At 39.5% G+C, this 24,305-nt stretch overlaps 2 protein-coding genes across 2 annotated transcripts; both read right to left on the reverse strand.

The window, feature by feature from the left end:
- Window positions 1-9,625: 9,625 nt before the first annotated feature.
- Window positions 9,626-11,170, reverse strand: LOC127107513 (uncharacterized). Its single transcript, XM_051044792.1, has 2 exons — window positions 10,262-11,170; window positions 9,626-9,949 (listed from the first exon to the last, which is right to left on the reverse strand). Exons 1-2 carry the CDS (start codon window positions 11,168-11,170, stop codon window positions 9,626-9,628), a joined length of 1,233 nt encoding a protein of 410 aa, XP_050900749.1.
- Window positions 11,171-21,326: 10,156 nt separating this feature from the next.
- Window positions 21,327-24,305, reverse strand: LOC127137278 (mitochondrial outer membrane import complex protein METAXIN). The gene is made up of 6 exons (XM_051063751.1): window positions 23,966-24,305; window positions 23,341-23,672; window positions 22,882-22,958; window positions 22,691-22,751; window positions 21,964-22,123; window positions 21,327-21,830 (listed from the first exon to the last, which is right to left on the reverse strand). Exons 1-6 carry the CDS (start codon window positions 24,123-24,125, stop codon window positions 21,640-21,642), a joined length of 981 nt encoding a protein of 326 aa, XP_050919708.1. The 5' UTR covers window positions 24,126-24,305; the 3' UTR covers window positions 21,327-21,639.

Consider the following 24,305-nt stretch of genomic DNA (forward strand, 5'->3'; position numbering starts at 1 on the left):
CAACCAGTTCACATATGACCTGACAACGTTGGGGAATATCAAGAAGTTCTGACAGCAGGTTCAGGTATGACCTAACAAACTCAGAAAAATTCAAGAAGAGTGTATCAACATGTTCATATATGACCTGATAATACTGGAACAATCATAGAGAAAGACTCTTCAGAACAGGTTCATATATGAACTGACACCGGAATAAAAGTTCAACAACAGGTTCATATATGACCTGAATAGTATTGAACAAAAATTGGAAAAACTCTTCAGAGCAGGTTCAAGTATGACCTGACACCGGAATAAAAGCTCAACAACAGGTTCATATATGACCTGAATAGTATTGAACAAAAATTGGAAAAACTCTTCAGAGCAGGTTCAAGTATGACCTGACACCGGAATAAAAGCTCAACAACAGGTTCATATATGACCTGAATAGTATCGAACAAAAATTAGAAAAACTCTTCAGAGCAGGTTCAAGTATGACCTGACCCCAGAATAAAAGCTCAACAACAGGTTCATATATGACCTGAATAGTATTGAACAAAAATTGGAAAAACTCTTCAGAGCAGGTTCAAGTATGACCTGACCCCGGAATAAAAGCTCAACAACAGGTTCACATATGACCTGAATAGTATTGAACAAAAATTGGAAAAACTCTTCAGAGCAGGTTCAAGTATGACCTGACCCCGGAATAAAAGCTCAACAACAGGTTCATATATGACCTGAATAGTATTGAACAAAAATTGGAAAAACTCTTCAGAGCAGGTTCAAGTATGACCTGACCCCGGAATAAAAGCTCAACAACAGGTTCATATATGACCTGAATAGTATTGAACAAACAGAGAGAAAATCTTCAGTACAGGTTCATGTATGACCTGACACCGGAATAAGGCTCAACAACAGGTTCATATATGACCTGAATGGTATTGAACAAAAATTGGATTTGAAAATGACTGCAAAAACCGGATGTGGGTTTAAGGGCACCAAATACAAACTGGAATCAAAGGTCAAAGGATCATAGGATCGACAACAAGACCTGGGTCAATGCAAAATGAGCACGAAGTACATTTCGGCTATGCATGATTTGAATTTCCCTTTATGCATGATATATGAATGATCATGATTATGAGAATGCTGACGCTTGGCAGACTGGGAGTTCGTAGGGACAGAGATTCTGATTCCTCAACACCAATAACTCATACCCGTACAATTAACAAGCGCATCCAGAGGAGAAACTATCATGATTGACAGTTATAAACAACCAAAGGTCCATCCTTATAAAGGATTAATAAGTTGTACTCCATGGGGACTTTTGTTGGTGAACCAGGAATATTCATGCGACCTCGAGGCTTTTGGGGAGACAAATGATTTTCCTTCGATTTTCACATATATCAAAGTAATTTTGTTCTTTTTACTAAATTTCAAATTCTTTTTCAAGTTTCAAAATTTCATTATTAACAAATAAATGACATTTTGCATAACAAAGAAAAGCGTAGATGAACACAAACTAACAATGATTGGGAAAAACTTGTATTTTATTCAAGAATGGTAGCACACAAATGGCGTAGCTCCATAGAGTGTTACAGTTTTTTTTTGAAAATGGCAATAAGGAAAGGTTTACATTGAATTCAGTGACCACTGACGTCCTTAATAGATACGATTCCCCCAAAACCTTGCTCCTAAGGGGAGTGACTAGATTAATCTTCCACCTCAAATTCTTCGGTGTTAATCAGTAACAACTGATGCAGTTTATGCCTTTATGCCCCTAACTTTTGCCTGGATCGCCCTTTCGGGTTTTCAATCCACCGGGGCGCTCTTTTTCGCCTAAGTCGCCTTTTCAGGTTTTCAACTTAGCGAGCTACCATTTATATTCATCCCTAACTTTTGCCTGGACCGCCCTTTCGGGTTTTCAGTCCACCCGGATACCCTTTTTTGCCTAAATCGCCTTTTCAGGTTTTCGATTTAGCGGGTTTTTATTAGGCATAGTATTTTTTAATTGCATCAGAGTTCACGGGGTGTGAGAGTTCTTCATCATCCATAGTTGTGAGAATCAAGGCACCTCCGGAGAAAGCTTTCTTTACAACATATGGGCCTTCATAATTGGGAGTCCACTTCCCACGTGAGTCTTTGTGTATTGGCAAGATCTTCTTAAGCACGAGGTCTCCTTCTCTGAATTCCCGAACACGTACTTTCTTGTCAAAAGCCCTTTTAAGCCGTTTCTGGTATAATTGTCCATGGCACAAAGAAGTCATTCGCTTCTCATCTATGAGGTTCAACTGATCAAATCTATTTTGAATCCACTCAGCCTCTTCTAGCTTGGTCTCCACCAGGATTCTCATTGAAGGTATCTCTACTTCAATTGGGAGAACTGCTTCCATCCCATATACCAAAGAGAAAGGGGTTGCCCCTGTTGAAGTGCGGACGGAAGTCCGGTATCCATGCAGTGCAAAAGGTAGCATTTCGTGCCAATCCTTATAGGTTTTCACCATTTTTTGCAGGATTTTCTTGATGTTTTTATTAGCGGCTTCAACGGCGCCATTCATCTTTGGACGATATGGTGAAGAGTTATGGTGCTCAATCTTGAAGCTCTCGCATAATTCTTTCATGGTCTTATTGTTCAGATTCGTCCCATTATCTGTGATGATCCGGCTTGGAATTCCATAACGGCAAATGATCTCTTTCTTGAGAAACCGTGCAACCACTTACTTTGTCACATTAGCATAAGAGGCGGCTTCTACCCATTTGGTAAAGTAATCAATGGCAACCAGGATGAAGCGGTGACCATTGGAAGCTTTAGGCTCGATGGCGCCAATCATGTCGATGCCCCACATTGAGAAAGGCCAAGGTGACGTCAAAACATTTAGTAGAGTCGGAGGCACATGTACCTTGTCGGCATAGATTTGGCATTTATGACATTTTCTAGCATAATTGAAGCAGTCAGATTCCATGGTCAACCAGTAATAACCAGCTCTCAAAATCTTCTTGGCCATGGCATGACCATTGGCGTGAGTTCCAAAGGATCCTTCATGAATCTCTTTGACCAATAGGTCCGCTTCACGTCCATCCACGCATCTGAGCAGAATCATGTTGTGGTTTCTCTTGTATAACACACAATTGCTTAAGAAGAATTTGGATGCTAACCTCCTCAATGTTTTCTTGTCAAGGGCCGTTGCATCTGTTGGATATTCTTGATTTTGCAAAAAGCATTTGATGTCGTGAAACCAGGGTTTACCATCGGCTTCCTCTTCAACTGACTGGCAGTAGGCAGGCTCAACTTTCCGCTCGATCTGAATGAGAGGTGCTTCATTATGGAATCTAACTTGATACATTGAAGCCAACATAGCCAAAGCATCAGCAATTTGATTCTCAGTTCTCGGGATATGACGGAAAGTGATTTCGTCAAAGTATTTTATCAATTCCATGACATAGGCACGATATGGGATCAACTTGGTATCACGGGTTTCCCATTCGCCCTTGACTTGGTATATCACCAAAGTTGAGTCTCCACATACTTCGAGGATTTTGATTCGGAGATCAATAGCTGCTTCGATGCCTAGGATGCACGCCTCATATTCTGCTATATTGTTCGTGCAATCAAAACACAACCTTGCTGTGAAAGGAGTGTATCCACCACTTGGATTCAACAGGACAGCTCCTACGCCATGCCCCATGTAATTGGAGGAACCATCAAACATGAGCTTCCACCGAGATCCGGGCTCAGGTCCTTCATCAGGTCCTGGGATTTCACAATCCTTTACTACCATAATGTCTTCATCAGGGAAGTCAAATTTCAACGACTGGTAATCTTCAACGGGCTGGTTTGCCAGGTAGTTAGACAACACACTTCCTTTAATGGCTTTCTGAGATACATATTGGATGTCATACTCAGATAGTAACATCTGCCAACGGGCGAGTCTTCCAGTTAAAGCAGGCTTTTCAAAGATATACTTTATTGGATCCATTTTTTAGATCAACAAAGTAGTGTGGCAAATCATGTATTGTCTTAGACGACGAGCGGCCCATGCTAAAGCGCAACAAGTTTTCTCTAAGAGTGAATATCGGGATTCACAATCGGTAAACCTCTTACTCAGATAATAGATAGCATGTTCCTTTCGACCGGTTTCGTCATGTTGTCCCAACACACATCCCATTGATTTTTCAAGCACAGTTAAGTACATAAAGAGTGGTTTCCCCTGGACAGGTGGAATTAGAATAGGGGGCTCTTGCAGGTATTGTCCGATTTTCTCAAAAGCCATTTGACAGTCAGAGTTCCATTCGACTGCTTGATCTTTTCGAAGCAATTTGAAGATAGGCTCGCATGTGGCCGTCATATGTGAGATAAACCTCGAGATATAATTCAAACGTCCCAGGAAGCCTCTAACCTCTCGCTCGGTGCGTGGAGCAGGCATCTCTTGTATAGCTCGGACCTTGTCGGGGTCCACCTCAATTCCTCGTTGACTAACAATGAAACCAAGCAACTTCCCTGAACGGACACCGAATGTGCATTTTGCAGGGTTTAATCGTAATCTAAACTTTCTGAGGCGTTCAAACAACTTCTTCAGATGGCTCATATGATCTTCTTCATTCTGAGATTTAGCGATCATGTCGTCAACATAGACCTCTATTTCCTTGTGCATCATATCATGGAAAAGAGTGACCATAGCTCTTTGGTAAGTTGCCCCGACATTTTTGAGACCGAAAGGCATCACCTTGTAGCAAAATGTGCCCCAAGGGGTAATAAAAGTGGTCTTCTCCATGTCATCTGGAGCCATCTTGATTTGATTATAACCTGAGAATCCGTCCATAAAGGAGAAGACTACGAACTTAGCAGTGTTGTCTACCAGAGTGTCAATATGTGGCAGGGGGAAATCATCCTTCGGACTTGCTTTGTTTAAATCCCTATAATCAACACACATCCTGACCTTTCCATCCTTTTTGGGTACAGGTACTATGTTAGCTACCCATTGAGGGTACTTTGCAACTGCTAGAAAACCGGCATCAAATTGACGTTTCACCTCGTCATAAATCTTTAGAGCCATGTCGGGTCTTGCTCTTCGGAGCTTCTGCTTCACTGGCGGACAATCTGGCTGTAGTGGTAACTTGTGGACAATAATGTCAGTATCTAAACCTGGCATATCCTGATATGACCAAGCAAATACATCTACATATTCATGTAGCAACTTGATCAATCTTTCCTTGATGCTTGCCTTAAGTGTAGTCCTGACTTTGACCTCTTTCTTATCTTCTTCAGTGCCAAGGTTGATTGTTTCCACTGGTTCTTGATGTGGCTGAAGGGCCTTTGACTCGTGCTCGAGCATCCTTTCCAGTTCTTCTGGGAAATCACAATCTTCCTCACTCTCCTCTTCCGCTTGGTAGATGGGGAGTTCAAAATTATAGGAAGTAGCGGGGTCATCGAATTCAACTGGTTTATTGATTATTCTGCATGTTTTTTAATGATGGTTTTTTTTTAGTAAAATGGAAGCAAAAGAAATGATGAAAAATATTTTTGTAGTTTTGCAAGGATTGCCATTTTAAAGAAAGAAAAACAAAGTAAATGAACAACAAGAGTTTGAACAAGATGCTCTTTATTTGTCATAATGATTTTTTTGAATTCAAAAGGGGCCCTACAAATGATCCATTAGCCTTGGGCAGAGCTAAGGATTTTCAAAAACACAAAGGAAAACAACAATTACTTTGACACAGGAAAAACTTCTGGAATCTCAACTGTCTCCCAATTTGTCAGGGCTGCTTCACACCGGTATATCAGATTTGATGTTTCTCCATCTTTGGTGTCATCTTCCACTGCACCAACTTGATCTCCATGGATAAATCCTTTGCTCAGGAAAACCTCTTGTATGCTCCGCATACGGTCCTTTGCAGGGACCAGGGCTCCTTCATTAGCAGAAGACTTGTACCCCAAACCAAAACGGTCATTTTTCTCATTGACGTTGATGACTTGCCCCCAACCTGCAGGGCCTCCACTTTCAACTGCTGATTTTGCGCTCTTCAAAGAGGCGAATGACAAACTGGTTTTCTCAACAGGATCCTTAACCTCTTCAAGTGTGGCATTGGATATCTCAAGTGCTTGAAAAGAAGTTTCTAAGGCATCCTCATCGGCCTCAATGTAACGGAAAGAGGAGAGTTGACTGATGATAAAATCTTCTTCACCCGAGACAATGACGAGCTTGTTATCGACAACGAACTTCATCTTTTGATGTAGAGTAGAAGTCACTTCCCCAGCAGCATGTATCCATGGGCGTCCCAAAAGGCAGCTATAAGCCGGATTTATGTTCATGACTTGGAAATTGATGGGGAACACATGTGGCCCGATCTGTATTGGTAACTCTACCTCTCCAACTATTGTCCTTCGCGAACCATCAAATGCTTTCACCACAAGCGCACTAGGCTTCAACTCTGAACCTTGATAAGATAATTTAGAAAGTGCCCTCTTTGGTAGAACATTGAGGGACGATCCAGTGTCAACTAAAACTCTAGCCAGAGCATCTTCTTGGCACTTTATGGATACATGCAGAGCGCGGTTGTGATTCTTCCCCTCTTTGGGAAGCTCTTCATTACTGAAGCTTAGAGTGTTGCAGGTTGTGATATTGGCGACCACTTCATCGAATTGGCCGACCGTTATATCTTGGGTAACATGAGCCTGAGCAAGCACTTTCAGCAGAGCCTCCCTATGAGCTTCGGAATTCAGAAGCAAAGACAAGATAGATATTTTTGATGGTGTTTGATGCAACTGATCAACTATCTTGTAGTCAGATTTCTTTATTATCCTTAGGAACTCACTTGCTTCATCTGTTTGCACAGCCGGCTGTGCCCCTCCCTGTTCTGGGGTAAGATTTACATTTGCAGCTCCCCTTGTTGGCTCTTGAGGGTTCACATTAAAATTGGAAGTATAAATCCGACCACTACGGGTCATCCTGCTTGTCCCTGCGATATTGGTGATGTCGGTGTCAACATTCTCCAAAACTTCCTTACTTTCAGCAATTTTGGGCTTTCCATCTACCACTCTATCCACCACTGTTATGTCGTACTTCCAGGGTACCGCCTTGGTGCTCTCAAAAGGAAATGGGGTAGGCATGCAAACTACCACGGGTGACGGATGAACAACATCTCTCCTGTGATAAGTCACCTCAAACGGTTCTGGTATGTTAAAAACAGGTTCAATGACCGAAACTTCCTCATTTATTGTTGGACCAGAAATTTGTAAAACACCTTGATTCATCAAATTCTGAATGTCATTTCGTACCACTTTACATCCTTTTGGCTGAATGGCACATTCCTCACAACTATCGTGACATGCGTCAATCAATCTAGCCCTCACCAATCCTGCATGAAGCGCTAGCAACGGAGTTTTAACATCTTCCACGTTTTTGATTACACACACATCAGAAGCATCTTCGACGGCATTAACATCACCATGTGCTGGCAAAGGGTTGTTCTTGACATTGGGTCCGACGTCTCGAAATGAAAGAATCTTCTTCTCAACCAGGTCTCGCACAATATGCTTTAAAGCATAACATCCTTCTAAATCATGTCCAGGGGCATCCCCATGGAAAGGACAATGGGCATCTGGATTGTACCACGAAGGCAAAGGATTTGGTGGAGGACCCAAAGATCTGGGAGTCACTAACCCTTTCTGTAGCAATGATGGGTACAATTCAGTGTATGTCATATGGATTGAAGCAAACGGAAGTCTACTTCTCTGTACCCTATTTTGATTTTGAGGATTTTGTGGACGAGGAGCCTGTGCCCTCGGCTGTTGATAAGCAGGTGGCGCTGGTGCCTGCTGGTATATTGGCGCTTGTTGAGCGGGTGGATAAACATGAGCTTGTGGTTGGTTAAAATTTGGTGTGACTGCTGCCACATATGGTTGTTGAACATATTGTACTGGATAAATCGGTTGTTGTTGAGCGAATTGGTGTTGCTTCTTCCATGAATGACTCCTCCTTTGACTGGTTGACACTGCATTCGTATCACCCTCCTTCTTTCTTTGAAACCCTCCAGGAAACTTTTTGGCATTACTACCAGATGTTTCAGAGGTAGTCACCATCTTTCCATTCTTCAGTCCCAACTCGACCTTTATGCCCACGGCGACCAGATCAGAGAAGCTCGCAGATACGCTACTCACCATTCTTTCATAGAACACAGGTTTGACTGTATCCATGAACCAATCTGCTAACTCCTTCTCAGCCAGAGGTGGTTCGACTTGCGAGGCCACTTCCCTCCATCTTTGCGCGTATTCCTTAAAAGACTCCTTGTCTTTCTGGGACATGCTGAGCAGTTGTCTCCTATCTGGGGCCATATCCATGTTATACTTGTAATGTTGGATGAAGGCATCAGATAAGTCCTGGAAGCAACGAATCCTGCTTTGATCAAGGCTTAGGTACCACTTGGAGGGAGCACCCCTCAAGCTGTCCTGGAAGCAATGTATCATAAGCTTGTCATCCTCTACATGTGCAGCCATTTTTCGATAGTACATAATAAGGTGACTCTTAGGACACGAGTGGCCCTCATACTTATCGAAATATGGGGTCTTGAACTTCGCAGGAATCACAAGACCTGACACCAAGCACATCTCCTTAGCAGTAGCACCAAAAACTTGATCACCTTCCATAGCCCTCAATCTTTTCTCCAGCATCTGGTAATTCTCCTTCATCCCTCTTAGGTCTTCCTGCCTTTCCTCATCTTCATCTGAAAAGTCTGGAGCATGTTGTTGATCCTCAAAGTAGGGTTGCACATGTGCACGAACGAGAGGAGGTGCGAACGTATGAACCACAAGATGATTTTCATTGATGGTCGGTAGAGGGGCCGTTTGCTGAGCGGATGGTGCAAAACCGGGGGCACCTTCAACTGTAGGCGTGAAACCGGGAGGTAAACCATAGGTTGGCCAGGTTGTTGGTACCGTCCTCGCAGGTTGGGGTTCAATCGTTGGACCGGCGATTTCTGAAACAACTGTTGTTTGGGCGTCCAACTTTGCCCTGATGATCTGCAATATTTCCATGACCTGACCCATGTTTCCACGCAGGTCTTCGAGCTCTGAGCTCACTCGCTCCAATTCATGCTCTTGATCTGCCATTCTTTGACGAGCTCTGGCACGAGTATTATATTGGTGTTGAAAATTCAGCGTGAAACTGGAGGAAGAAAGGACAGAATGAGACTCTGTTTTGAAAAATGCATGAATGCATGTATGGATGCATTTTGTTTGCAAAACTCTTGGTTAGTTTCAATCATTCATTTCAAAAATGTCACAACACTTGTTCGCAAATATTTAAAATAATAAGGAAATGAAACACAATAAAATGAATCTCAAAAAGCGATTTTTCATTAATCTCATATCAAAGTTCAAATACAAACAACGTGCTCATGGTTTATGGACTTTCCGAACCGTAGCAAGGTCGGTAGTTAACCCTTCTAACATCGCCTTACAAAACTTAATGAAGTTAAAGACTTGATGCGGTGTGTTCTCTGGACACATGCACCAATCAGCTTCTTGCAGCTTCTCAGGTAGCTCTTGCATGATGGAACTCGCAAATCCGGACAGCTTCAGAAATTTGCCCTTCCACTCGGTGTAAAGCCCTTGGAGATCTTGGATAATGCGCACGTCTTCAGCCTTGGTCACCTATATGTCCCTATAGAGGTTTCTCCAATATCTGCATTCACCTAGCAACACCATATACGCAGCATCCTGATCCCCACCTTCAAGTGCCTGGATTCTAGCATCGGCTCGATCCAAATGATGTTTCAACCGTGTGCAAACTCTTTCTGACTCTTCAGTCTTCAGCTTCTCACGTTCCAGAGTATCCTTGTATTTTTGAATGGTATTCTCCAGTTCACGAGTACGAATCTCGGAAATCAGTCGTGCTTCCCTTTTCATTTCAAGGGTCAGCTCCAGGGTCTTGTTGAGTTTTTGAATCCGGAGTAAAGCTCTATCCAACTCCTCTTCCTTAAACACAGATTTAGTGCTATAGAGCGCTTGTCCAAACTTTTCTCTCCTTGCTTCAGACTCTCTAGCTCTTTTGTTGGAGACTTCAAGCTATTTGTCCTTCTTTTGTTGATCGTCTTTCAAGTTCCCATTCTCTATCGAGACTCGGCCAAGCTTGATTCTCAAATCAGCATTTTCCAATTCCAACTCCTTGATACGGGTATTGAGCTTCTCTACATCTTCAGGTAATATGGGCTCTGGCTCAGGAACCAATGGATAGATAGAAGGATCAAATGGATAAGGGAGTTTAATCATCTGAACCCTTTCTCTAACCCAACAAGTGTAAGGCTCTCGGGCAATGACATTTCTCTTACCCAACTCCTTACCTTTCCTGATAACTGCTTGCCAAGACCTCTTGATCTTTTTCACCATTGGATGATCCGCTTCAACACCATGTAAGATGAAAGGCTCTAGAGCTTCAGCTTTTGGAGGGCCATTCATAGGGTACCCATGCTGCCTCAGAGATAGCACGGGGTTATAGTTGATGCAACCCTTGGTTCCTACCAAAGGCACATTGGGGAAGTCTCCAATGCTGACAATCACATTCTCGGTTTCCCAATCCCTGATATACCACTTAACATGACTGGAAGTGAGGGAAGCTAACTTCTGGAAGGGCTTGAGTTCCTTTGAGACAAAAGGACCTTCTTCGGGCATGTGGGATCTAAACCAGGCATGCAACAACTGCGCACAACATAAGACAATTCCTCCCTTCCTCTCATGACGGTCATGGAGAGTGTAGTAGAGATCTGCCAAGAGGAACGGTACAGGGTTACCAGAGAGGAAAATTCTCACCGCCAGGTGGTCCACGAAATGGTCAATATTTGGGAAGAGGACTATCCCATATATCAACACGGCTAACACAGCATAAAAGGCTTCCCAATTCCCTTCTTTTTCCATCTTCTTGGCCTGATCTTCCAAGAACTTCCTAGAAAAACCACTGAAAGGTCCTTTCACATCCCAATTATCCACGACTTCAGAAACTTTCAGACCCAAAGCTGAAGCTATCCTCTTGGGAGGAATATCTTCATCGAGCTTAGGAAATGGGTTCTGATCCTTCAAATTCCGGCCTATGATCCTCTCAACCTCTTCCAAGGTAGGAGCCAACTGGAAGTCAGAAAACGTGAAACATCGTAGAGGTGGATCATAGAACTGGGCAATAGTTACTGCGGTCATCATGTCCATATTCTCATTTAGGATGTCCAGAATTTTTCCATAGTTTTGTACGAAGCTGTTGAGTTTGAGGGGTGTTACTTTGGCACTCAACTTCTGCAGGCTGGTAAGGTCTACGTTCTTGTATTTGAACTGAAAAGTGCCTCTTCTCTCAGGATTCATCTTGCTAACAAGTCTTGGATTCCTGAAATAATGCGAAACAAACTAAGAGTTTTGCTTTTATGCATATGCAATGAATGGATGAATGGATGCAATGTTTTTTTTGTTTCTTTCTTTGGATAGGTTCAAAGGTCCGAGGTATGGATAAATTTGATTGCTTTTCCAAAACTGGTTCTCACCGGGTATGATCTAGGGCTTTGTTTACAAAGGATCCCCAGAGTCATTGATTCACAAGAATGTTTGACGCTTACGGGAAATACTTTCCGGTCGTCAACTCCATCAAGGGAATCTATTCTGGGTGAGGTTCTCGTACCGACCCTTACGAAGTATTTACTTCGGGAGTCCGTACTATGCAACCATCGACTGGGTTCTAGACAGGGTACTCAGAGTCATGGATTCAAAAGACTGTTTGACGCTTACGGAAAATACTTTCCGGTCATCAACTCCATCTAGGGAATCTATTCTGAGCGAGGTTCTCGTATCGATCCTTACAAAGTATTCACCTCGGGAATCCATACTACGCAACCATCATTTCTAGTTGGCCAAAGGTTTAATGTTCTAAAAGGTCCTTAGAGTCATGGACCCCTTTGAAACATCAATGCTTACGAGGTATACACCTCGGGCGACAATATTTGCAAAAGAATCTACTCTAAGTGAGGTTCTCGTACCGACCCTTACGAAGTATTCACCTCGGGAGTCCGTACTACTCAACCATCGTCCTATCTTATGTTTTTTCACTCTAGACTCGGGTGTACAGTCTTTCCCACATGGTTCGCAATCAAATACCCAAGTACCAACAATCACAATAGGACCAATATTCAACAGATATAACAATATAATAATAAAGATAGTAAAAAGCAATAAATAAGGAAAAGCCACACAATTAAATAGACAAAGGCACACAAACGTCCTAACTAGGCTTGACTCGCTTAGGGATGGTTTGTTTTCCCCAGCAGAGTCGCCATCTGTCGCACCTCGAAAAAAATGGGGATACGACTTCAAAGCGAAGCGCGATCGCACGCTCGCAATGATGGACTGAACAGAGTCGCCACCGAACTTTATTTATTCCTAAAAAGGAAAGGGGAAATATCGATAAAACCCAAGACAAAAGAAAAGGATAAGATATGGTCATCGCAACCAATATCAGGGTTCGGGAGTCGATTACGCAAGGGGAAGGTATTAGCACCCCTCACGTCCGTTGTACTCAACGGGAACCATTAGGTTAGTTGTGTGCGTTAGTGTTAGTTAAAATATTAGGCTTTTCAAATTATTAGGTGGGAAAGAATAAATATAATCAAAAGAAAAGAGAAGATGTTTTTGGATTTTTGACGAAGGACTAAACCTAAGTTTTTTTATTAGTGGGCCTGACAAGATTTACGAATCCTGCTCCTACGTATCTCAAAAGAGAAATCAAGGCTTACGTAGTTCTGGGTAGAAAAATGTTTGTTTGTTAGTCAATTTTAGCGAAAGCTATACTGTATTAATCGACGAAAACATTGTTTTACCCAAAACAGATGAGGAGTGGACGCATACCACACATCGAACGGATTTATAAATCTACATTCGGAAAAGCGTCATCTATCTCTACTTAACAATCGTGGCCGAAAACATTGTTTTGTATCACTTAAGACAATATATCTTTTGTTTATGAAAAAGGTTTTCTGATTAGTCGCACGGCGGCGAGAAAAGAATTTGATTGGTTGGATGTATTTTGAATGATGGCGAGGACTTGGATGAGCGAGATATACATCTCGAATCCTAGTCTCAGGAGTGCACGGTATACACCATGTTCCATTTCCATCTTTATTGAAAAAGGTTAAGATAGGAATTAAGTATTTTGGAATTTGATTGAGAAAGGGTTTGAAAAAACCGCATTGTCAATTTTAGACGATGGCGAGAGCTAAGATTGGCGAGATATACATCTCGAATCCTAGTCTCAGGAGTGCATGGTATACACCATGTTCCATTTCCACCTTTATTGAAAAAGTGTTAAATAAGATTTAGGTATCTTAGATTTGATTGAGAAAGGGTTTGACGAAACCACATTGACAATTTTAGACGATGGCGAGAGTTAAGATTGGCGAGGCATACGTCTCGAATCTTAACCTCAATAGTGCATGGTATACACCATGTTCCATTTCCACCTTTATTGGAAAAGTGTTAAGTAAGAATTAGGTATTTTGGTTTTTTTGTTGTAAAAATGACTTGACCTTAGATCAAGTATTGATGGACGTTCAAGAGAAATTTGAATGAGTGTTTGAAAGAAAACAAAGTGGATAGACTTGGATGATGGCGAGAACTAGGATTGGCGAGATATACATCTCGAATCCTAATCTCAGGAGTGCACGGTATACACCACGTTCCACTTCCATCTTATTGAAAAGTGTTTAGATAGGAATTAATATTTTTTGAGTTTTTATTAGAAAAAAAGCGGCTTGACGTTGAATCAAGCGTTTGGTGAAAGTTTGAAAGAAATGGAATAGAACAGAAAGGAAAACTGGATTGATTTGTTTATTGAGAAAATACTCGACGTTGGATCGAGTCATATTTTTGTATTTTTTGAAATTGTTGATTTTACTCTTGTGTTAGTATCTAACTAAATAGTCAAGTAATAAAGAAATTAAACAGTACCAAATTATTACACATCGGGGGAGGGGGTACATCTTGTTAAATGGGGATTGAAAAATCATGAAATAATTAAATCGGGCCCAAACAACAAATAATGCAATGCATGAGTGTAAGTGCAAGAGAACCGGCTCATTGTAAGAAAGCCCAAGAGTAAGCTATGTGAGGTTGATGGCGATGCTTAAAAAGCAATCGACTTACAAGGGTGTGAAAATGGGCTCGATATTGAATCGAGAAAAAAATGTGATTTTTATAGTTTAAAGTGGTTTTGAATGAATGATGCAATTAAAAGAAAACAAATCTATGTTATGATAATGAAACTATGAATATAATAAAGCATAAACATAAAAGAAAATATTAAAAGAAATAAAAATACTACACATAGGTATCGAACACACTCCACTAAAGACCATAGAAACCACCCCTCTCCACCAGACCACCTATGAATAGTTATTATTTTAATACTAATTTAGATATATAAACCAAGATAAATTAAAAAAAAGAATTAAAATAAAAAAGACTAATAAAAAAAGAAATCTGTTGGACTACCCTAATTAAACCCAGTCGCTTGGCTGTTGGGTTCTAGAGGCTAGTGAGATTGGGAATCAAAAACATAAGTTAATGTAGTATATTTAAATGAAAACATTAATAAATGAAAACCTAGAAAGTTTAATCATAAAAAAAAACTTAATGGTTTCCATGTTTATCCTCGTTTAAAAATAAATTAAAAAAGAAAAGAAAAGAAAATGGAAACAGAGTAGCAGATTTCATCGTCCTCATTCTCCCAATCTGCTTCACAAAAAACGCTCTCAATCGCTCTCCCTATCGCTCTCCACCGCTCTCCATCGTTCTCACTCAACTCTCAACATCCTTCCATCACTCTCACTCAGTGTCGTTCCCAATCGCCCACATCTCACTCAATCATGTAAGAAACCAATGGCTGAAACAAAAAACTCACCTTCGGCGGTGACAACGGCAACGATGAAGCTCACAGGTTCGTCTTTGATTTGGTGATTAGGGTTTGTGGTATCTTTTTCGCCGTTTCCTCTCTCTCCAATTTTTTCACACTGATTCCTTTCTTTTCTATTTATGCTCGGTTGATTAGGGTTTCGAATCGGTACATTGGGTTCAAAAGAGGCGTCCCTACGAACTACTTTTTTTGCTCAGTATCGGATTGGTCCCTTTGATGTTTGGATTTGGAACAGGTAATCTGAGCTCAAACTTTCTCTTTGAATTTTGTCTCTATTCCAATTTGGGAATTTATTTGAAATTTTAACTGACTTGCCAATTGCTTTGTGTTACTGCAGTAAAAATATTGAAGATTCAAAAGCAGTTTCGATTTTGATCACAACTCTGGTTCACAGTTTCGGTTACGGTGAATGTAAATGTTCCGCCAGAGATCTCCGAAATTGAGTGCATTGATGAGGCATCATGGTCTGCGCCAAATCCAAAAGCATGCACGGGAATTTGAAATCCCGAATTATCTCGACCACTGATGGAAATCGGCAGAAGCAAATGATAGTTTGGTTGAGGTTGGTCATTTCCCGAGCTGCCAACAGTGTAATTATCTTGCCCATCCGACAACAGAATAATATTCGCAACTGGATTCTTTTCTTTTCGGTCTTCCATTATCTTGGCACCTTTTCTCATCCCTCCCGCAATATTGGTACCACCATTTGCAACCAAAGAATTAACAGCTTGTAATGCCTGTTGCCGTCCAGAATCAGTCATCTTACATAGTGGAAAGAGACGGCGAGCTGTGGAAGAGAAAACAATAACAGAAAGCCGGTCATTAGTGCCTAGGTTCTGTATAACAAATCCCATAGCCCTTTTTAATAGTGCGAGCTTAGTTCCAGCCATGCTACCACTGATGTCAAGCACGGTGACCAAGTCAACTGGGGCACGCAGAGTCTGCGAGGTCTGCGTCTGATTTCTGCTAAGATTTTGTCTTCTGGTAGAAGCAGCGGCTGCAGCAGTAGCTTTGAGATGAACCAAAACTGTGAAGTTAGCACAAGTGTTGGACCTTGGAACGGAAGACACTTCAGGGCATGTTTTAATCTCCGTTGCTCGAACAGCATCGGTATCTTCAGTACTCTTACCGCAAATATTTCTCTCAGAAATTGCATTGTTGGTGATGATGGAGCTGGAAGCATTCCAACAGAACTTTGCGGAAGACCGGCAGTCCTTGTTGGAGTCACTCAGAAGCTGATTGCAGGTATTTGGAAGACAGTTTGGTGCGATCCAAAACCAAGCCTGCTGTTATACTGCTGTTAGTGCATTAATGTATTTGGGTTGTTATGCTATGCTGACTCGTGGTTTGAATTGGCAGGTTGACTCAAGGAATAGCATCTCAAAAACTGTTGTCTGCCGCAACCACACGTTCATACATGGTAATAAGATATGCCCCTATCCCTCAAGATTAATCAAACCATGATAAAGCTCATCATCTTGTTCTTCATTTTTCAATTTTGTTGTTCACACTGCTCAACTGTCTCTCTAACCGAACATTTTTCATCTTTTGTCTCCGCAATTCGTCGACAAGGCTTCCGGTGCTTTGTTGGAGTTGAGTCACCTGCAAATGCAGTTCTTTCTCTCTAGTTGTAACAGGTGTTGCCTGCATAATACCAACAGCTCTTTCCTCCATTGATTCTGTATTCCTACCTGCATAAGATTACTCCATTAGATTGACAGGCTTAACCTTCACTTCTTTCTGCTGCAGGTTTGTCAAGTTTGGAATTCTGCACAAAATTGCATTGGCCGCCGGTTGATTTTAATAACAGGTGCTTGGCTTGTATCTTGATGAGGCTGAAGCACAATAGTCAGTTTAAGAATTTAACCGTCTTGAAATGACTCCGGTGGGTCTTAGCATGACGGTAACCGTACATATATAATCCTGTACTTCCAAACTCCTTTGCTTTGTCAATGAGACCAGCTCTTCCAAAGAGATGGTCCATACAAGAATAGTGCTTAATCCTTGAATTTATTTGCGTAGACTTCTATCATTTGTCTAAATAGCAATTGCCCTTGTGCTACAAAACCGGAATGAATATAAGCTGTAGGTTTGAGGTCTGTTTAGAACTGCTACCATTGTTACATGATCTGGTTTAATATTATTATTGAACTGATGTACAATTTGTTTTGTTTGCTTGGAAACCAAAACCTGCAGGTTTGAGGTCTGTTTAGGTACCGGCTATCAATGGGTGAAGGTCCTTCATCTAAAGAGATGCAAGTAACAGCAACATGCTGAATCATCCACGACTTATCTTTTGGAAATGGAAAGTTAGAAGGATCCAATACGCAACATTGAGTGCTGCAGTGAGAGGCATATGCCAAGTTTGTTGTTTTTGATTTTAGCTTATGGCTTGAGTGATAAGTAAACTGAATTCCTCCGGTTTTTTAATGTTTCAGGATGTTCCTGTGCTACAAACGCCTCAACGAGCTTCTGCACAGTTTCGACGTCGTAAGCTGGACTCAAATATATTCAGAGCCGGAACCCATGTGCTGAGAAGAATTTCAGTGTGGAGATTGTTAAGGTATATCAGCTTTGACAGTGCTCTCATCAACGGTTCATTATCCTGCATATGACCAGCTGTATCAAGGAGCACCACATCCGAACCATTACGAGAAGCTTCCTGAATGGCTTCTTTTGCCACAATAGCAGGATCCTTTTCATAAACCTTCTCAAACCAAGCAAACTGAAGATTCCAAAACTGATTCCGAACCTGCTACAGCTACAGGTTCATCGCAAGAAAATGAAAGCCAACCCTTCTTTTTAGCATCAGGTTTGTTGCTATTTTTCCAGAATTGTTGAAGATTGGTTCAAGGAGAAAATGATGATGGTGGAGGGAGACGGTGAGGGAAAAGGTTGATGAGTTTCTTTTTTGTTGTGGAATTTTTTTTATATTCCCTTTTAATTCCAACCAATTATTGGAATATGTATTAGTCATTAGGATGTAATAAGTTGTAATAGTATTTAGCTTATGTAAAATGATTCACACAATGCCAAATCTCATGTAATGCAATGCATATGGACATGTTTATGGGATCATGCTTGGTTATTATTTTTTTGACATGGTTATTCTAAAGTAATTGGATTGTTAATGAATGAAATGATTATTTGGACATTTGAATGATGTAATGAATGTTTGAATTTGGTTTGAATGAAATGAATTTGTGGTTGTAGAAATGGATAGGGATTATTTCGAAATAATCTAAAACTCATCTAAATGTCAATTTAAAATCCAAAAAACCAATAACACCAATTAAAATCAAATTAGTCTATAATTTGTTAAAATTACTTTGATATCAATTCTAACATTTATTCGAAAATAAAAATCAATTAGAGTTTGAATCATTAGTAAAAAAACAATTAAGATTAATTCGAAATTTGGAATTAGATTTACTTTGAAATTAAATTAAAATTGAAAAATTAAAAAAGTCAGATAACTAAAATCCAATTTGTAATCACAAAGCACCATGATCAAAAAGTTAGATAATAACCAATGTTTATCACAAAATATGGATTTGGGAATGAATGTATGCAAACGAACTTTAGGCCAAGTGCCAAATAAAAAAAATGAAAAAAATGGAAACAATTCAGGATCAAAATCGGGGTATGACATCAGTATACCTTGCTGATCACTATCAGTTATGACAATATCATCTACGTACACAATAAGATAAATACACCATTGGGATGAGTGACGATAAAAAACAGAATCGTCAACTTCACTACGGACCATACCAAACTGTTGTACTACAATGCTGAATCTTTCGAACCAAACTTCCGGAGATTGCTTAAGACCATAAAGAGACTTGTGTAACCTACACACCATATTCAATGACTCCCCCTGAATAAATCCAGGTGGTTGCTCCATATAAACTTCCTCTTCAAGGTCACCATGTAAAAAAGCATTTTTGATGTCAAGTTAATGAAGAGGCCAATGTCGAATGACTACAATAGCTAGAAGAAGTCTAACAGATGTCATCTTGGCTACAGGCGAGAAGGTATCACTATAATCCAATCCAAAAATCTGAGTGTATCCTTTGGCTACCAAGCGAGCTTTAATCGATCAATCTTACCATCTAGATCAACCTTCACTGTATAAAGCCAACGACAACCTACTAAAGATTTCCCAGGGAGTAGAGGAACCAGTTCCCATGTACCACTGCTTTGAAGAGCACACATTTCATCAATCATTGCTTGCCTCCACTCAAGGTGAGATAATGCTTCACCTGGAGTTTTAGGAATAGAAACAAAAGACAAAGAAGACAGGCAAGTATACTGCAAAGGGGAAAGATGATGATAACATAAATTAATATAATGTAGAGAAGGATTTCGTGTTTGATGTATACCTGTTCGAAGGGAAATCGGAAGATCGGACTCAGGTTGCAGGATCGGATCCGGTGATGGTGGAGGCGTCGAATGAGAGTCTGTAATGACCTCAGGGACAGGTATGACCTCAGGGACAGGGACGACAGACATTGGATTACAATTTAGCGAGTTTTACAGTGGCAACATCAGCCAATTTTGTGGTTAGGTGATCTTCATATCCCTGGCCATGAAACCATATATCCACAGCACGGGCCCATATGTTTTAGTTGGCTGATCCGGTTAGTTTTTCACATGGGATAAGCGGAACTTTAGTAAACGAGACGGAATCAACATCTCTCATGGCTTAAAGAAACAAAATTGAGATTGTTTGATGAAGTGAGATGCAAGGTGGCTTTACCTGAGAATTTTGAGAAGTGAGAGACAAACCGGAGCGATGACACGGTTTACAAAAAAAAATATCACCGGAAGACAGTGGGTCAACCGGGTAAAGCACGACGAAGAGTTGTCTCTTAGTAGACTCTAGATACCATATTGAATTAGGAGAGACTAAGAGACATTTAGGTTAAATCGTGTGTTTTGAAAAGCATTACGGAGACTTTATTATATATAGAGAGATTACAACTAATTACATGATATAGTCGATGCGAGACTATTCTATATACAAATATTCTCAACACTATATATTTACAAATATCAACAAATATTATAAACTTATTTAATATTTGAGACACTTTTGAGCTTTTTCCGTTTCAAAGTAGCGAGTATGTTTTTTGGTTGAACCATGTTCATTGTCATCTAAGAAACAAGTTCTTCTATTCACAATCTAATGACAAACAATCGGACGACCAACTAATTTGGGACTAAATCCATGATTATGTAGACTGCAAATCATGCTAAATGTCCAAGTTTTATTAGGCTTGCAGTACCCACGCAACTTAAAAGGACATCCCTTTTTTTTTCCTGATGTCATCATATTTCAACTTCTAAATATGTTCTTTATACTAATCACTTATTTTGAATTTTACCGTAGAAAATGCATGTCTTCTACCAAAAATAGAATTCGACTTCCCGATAATTATCCTAAAACCTAATTTAGAAGCTTTTGTACAAACTCATTGAAGCATGTTTACGTAAAGTAAACTCATGTATAGTGGTAGAATCTTTTTCCAATATCAATGTGTACAATACTTAGTTGAGGAACATCAACATATACATTTGTTGATAGCATCAGAGTGCACCATACCTATAACTAGTGGAAAAATAAGACAATTCAAGCATCATTCAACACATCCGGATATTACACTCAGGGGGAGCTCCATATGGCGCTCTTTGGACAATGACGCGCATATACATTACTTGTAACTTCAAACGTTTGTGGTGTTTATGATGTCGAAATACAATTGAAATGTGTTTCCAAACGAATTTATTGAATAAGAATGGGAATTTTTTATAGGTTTTAATGAAAAATGTTATATGATCATGAGTGAATGGATTTAAGAAGCTGAGATGCAGAAAACATGAATGTTTGAATTTTACCATCTGAACTATGCCACTTTGTTGTTGGAAAGTACAATTTGTACACATTAATTTCCTTCACAAAGCTCATTCTAAATAAACATGAATGTAAGATGTAACCATCAAGACTATGCCACTTTATATTCTAAAAGTATAACCTGGACACCTTAATTTCATTTTGAACAAAATCATATATCCTAAGCATTATTAAAGAATGGACTGAATCAAAAAGCACAACATGTTCCAAAATTTTAAGTGTTTTTATCTTAAGTTCATATTATAAAAAGTGATGCATCTCTTAATCTCTTAATATTAAATATATGCACACTCACAAAAATAATTTTCTAAAACTTAGGTCTTAACAAAAAAAAAATGAAAAAGGTAAAAAATGATTTTTAATTTGGATAATTGAGTGTGGATATGTTGATAAATAGTAGTAATCCAGAAAAGATTGTTAGAAAAAGTAACAACAATCCACAACATTCAGTTTTAAGCATGATGACAGAAGTAACTACAGAACATTTAGCAAGCATGTTACAAAAACGATTCCTAGATAAAAACTCTGATACAAGATAATAAACAATGATTCCAGAAATTAAAATGTACAGAGCTAACAGATACAGAGCTCCTCTCAGTTGACTGTTCATTCACCACACCACCACTCAAAAAATTGCATCATGTTCATGTGAAAAAGTATGGCTACTACTTGAGACAATGAGCCAATACAATAAAATCCTATAGTAGCAAAATTTGATATAAATGGTAATTTTCCTTATATCTGAATTTTCATGATACAACAGAAAAGGATGTAGAACATCTAAAACAAGTTCAGCCTAGGCTTTCATTTTCATTCATCATAGCCATAGTCTAAATCGCCGTCATCTAACTCGACTTCGCCCCCATCGCTGATTCCAGACATGATACTGAGAAACAGAACAACTGCAACTAGCTGTGCTACCACAAAATATTTCGCCCTTTTTCGATGTTTCTTCTCCTCCTTTGTTTTCTCCTTTTTATGTCTGCTCTTGAACTTCGAACCTAACAGTATAAAATGAAAAATAACGAAAAACAAAGATGCTTTGGTTTCTTCTGTTTATTTAAGGCAACAAAATCAAATAAAACGGATAGATTGGTTAACTGGGTGATTACGAAAATTATGATAATGTCTTACTTGAAGTTGAAGGACCTCCGGAAGTTGATGATGATGCACCAAAATTATGATCATTAGACGGAGACGTACCAGCAGCTTCTATAAGTTCTTCCTTATGTTGTTGCACGTACCTCACTAAATTGGCGTGTTTCGAAAAATTGGTTCGCAAAATTGATGATTCCTGGTACATAAATGCAGGAAACTAAGTTAAAACTTTTCATCAATAATAATTCTGGAGTGTTTGTAATAAGCAATAGCTGCTACATAACTAATCTAGGGTACTCTCTAAGGTTGTAAAACTCAAGAGTATACTTAAAAACATCAAACCATTGTCAATTTAGCTGCATCTAGGGGAAGATAATCATTAAGTTGTGGATTCGTTCAATCATCCTCAAACTCAATATTATATGCGAGTCTATGAATCTATGCAAGTTTACTCAGGTTTACAATAAAACAATTTTGCAATAGTTAACACAATTTTGATGCCTTAGGTCGCAAACTGATACAACTCTGCGAGTTAACTTGAGTTTGACAATTGTGATAATATCTACTAGGCACAATCAAGTTTTTTAGCCTAAAGCCATCAAGAAAGAATATGTGAAGAGGCTAAAAATAGATTGAAACATGCTTCCTTTCGACTCTTACACCACAACACAGATTCTTTGTCCAATTTTTATCGACCAGAGCAAAAGTCACTATCGCATCCATAGTTAACTTTAAACAAAAATCATAGTGTGACATAACTCACAGGAAAAGCTTGAAGAACTACTAATGCATGTGCAAGAAAAATAGCATCCAAGCTTGATGCCCTGCATAAACCGAACAAAGCAAGCAATGACCAGGAGGACAAAGTGTCAAAATTTGCTCTAATAATAAAAAACGAACCGGAATATTTCTAACATAAGATAAACTGAGTTATAATAAACTAACAAGGTTCACCTGTTTTCAAATAAGTAGTTTTCTTCCCCTAACAAAGTTGACAAAGCATCATATGCAGAGTTTGCTCTTCCATAAATCTGTTGATCAACAGCCAGCAAATACGTATGAAATATGAATACCTCCAAAACCAAAGAGAAAACATAAACAGCATTGAAACTATCATCCCAAAAGGACAAAAATGAAATTAATGACCAAAATGTAAGAAATTATAGATAAAATAAAATCATAAGTAGCATGCAATGAAGCATTGACACAAACACAAGATACAACACTAACATGAATTTGGAGTATTGGCGGTGCTACATAGATAGCATGTAAACATAATTGACACAAACACAAGATAAGACAGTGACATGAATCTGAAGTATTGATGGTGCTACATGGATAGCATGTAAACATAATAAGGAGAACTTTCCATAGAACCGAATGTCATGAGAGTGAGTAGGATGAGAAACAAACCTCTTCTTCCTTTACTTCAGCATTGTCTTTACTTATCTCATGTTTCTGTTTCACCCAATGAGCTTTCTTCCAAAACAAAACCTTTCCTATAGGCCACGGAAGATCAGAGTAATAGATGCTATAAGCCGACAAAGCGTGACTTCCCACCCAAAGCTCATACTCAAGTGCATCAGCAAGCCAAGTCGTGAGCATCACCTTGGTCGGTAGCCATTCGGGGAGTGAAGATACACCAACATCTAAATCACTTACATCCCTTTTCAATCCCCCAATAATCCCTTCCTTGTCATTATTATATGTCACAGAATCACCAACCTCAAAGTAAGGAATTTGATCTATGCACACCAAAAACCACAACCAATCAAAAAAACAAAACAATAACCATTACACATTACAAAAACTATTTCCAACATGAACAAATTTAACCTAAAATCAACTCAAATAAATACCCACTTGCACGGATAGAACCAAAACATCAAAAAGAAGATAATTTCATCAAATGGGCATGAGTGTAAAATGACCCAGAAGGGTAAAACACAATCAAATGGTTTAAAGGATAAAACTTTGGAATAAACAACTATACAATTAAAAGGGCTATTGTTAGAAGAGACAAAGATTGAGATTTTACCAGAATCAGGGTAGTTAAGATGATAATCCAAGTTGAATGGAAGTTGAGAGAGTTTGAGATAGATGTAAGCAGACAAACATTGAGGACAACCGATTGGAAGACCAAAACACGGTTTCCTTACAACGAGGGTGTTCGTTGGGGTGTTCTCATTCGTCTCCATTGTTGTTATGCACAAGAAGAAGATGAAGAAGAGATTTATAGGGTATTACTCAAGAGTTAACAAGGTGAATGTGATGAAAACAATTAAGAGAAAGATTGAGGGAAATTAGGGATGTGAAAAACGAAAGTTCCATCTTTGATGTGGGCTTGACCCTTGTCAGAAAATTTACTTGCGGATCCA

This window comes from Lathyrus oleraceus, chromosome 1 (genome assembly GCF_024323335.1).
Source record: "Lathyrus oleraceus cultivar Zhongwan6 chromosome 1, CAAS_Psat_ZW6_1.0, whole genome shotgun sequence".
Classification (NCBI taxonomy): domain Eukaryota; kingdom Viridiplantae; phylum Streptophyta; class Magnoliopsida; order Fabales; family Fabaceae; genus Lathyrus; species Lathyrus oleraceus.

Bases quoted from the DNA above. Each gene is read 5' to 3' on its own strand.
- LOC127107513 (XM_051044792.1), bottom strand. From the start codon at position 11,170: ATGGACATGATGACCGCAGTAACTATTGCCCAGTTCTATGATCCACCT. The intron at 9,950-10,261 runs GTTAGAGAAAGG...TCTGTGTTTAAG, and splicing joins GAGAGCCTTACACTTGTTGG to GAAGAGGAGTTGGATAGAGC.
- LOC127137278 (XM_051063751.1), bottom strand. From the start codon at position 24,125: ATGGAGACGAATGAGAACACCCCAACGAACACCCTCGTTGTAAGGAAA. The intron at 23,673-23,965 runs GTAAAATCTCAA...TGGTGTGCATAG, and splicing joins TCTTAACTACCCTGATTCTG to ATCAAATTCCTTACTTTGAG. The intron at 21,831-21,963 runs GTAAGACATTAT...TTATACTGTTAG, and splicing joins CGGAGGTCCTTCAACTTCAA to GTTCGAAGTTCAAGAGCAGA.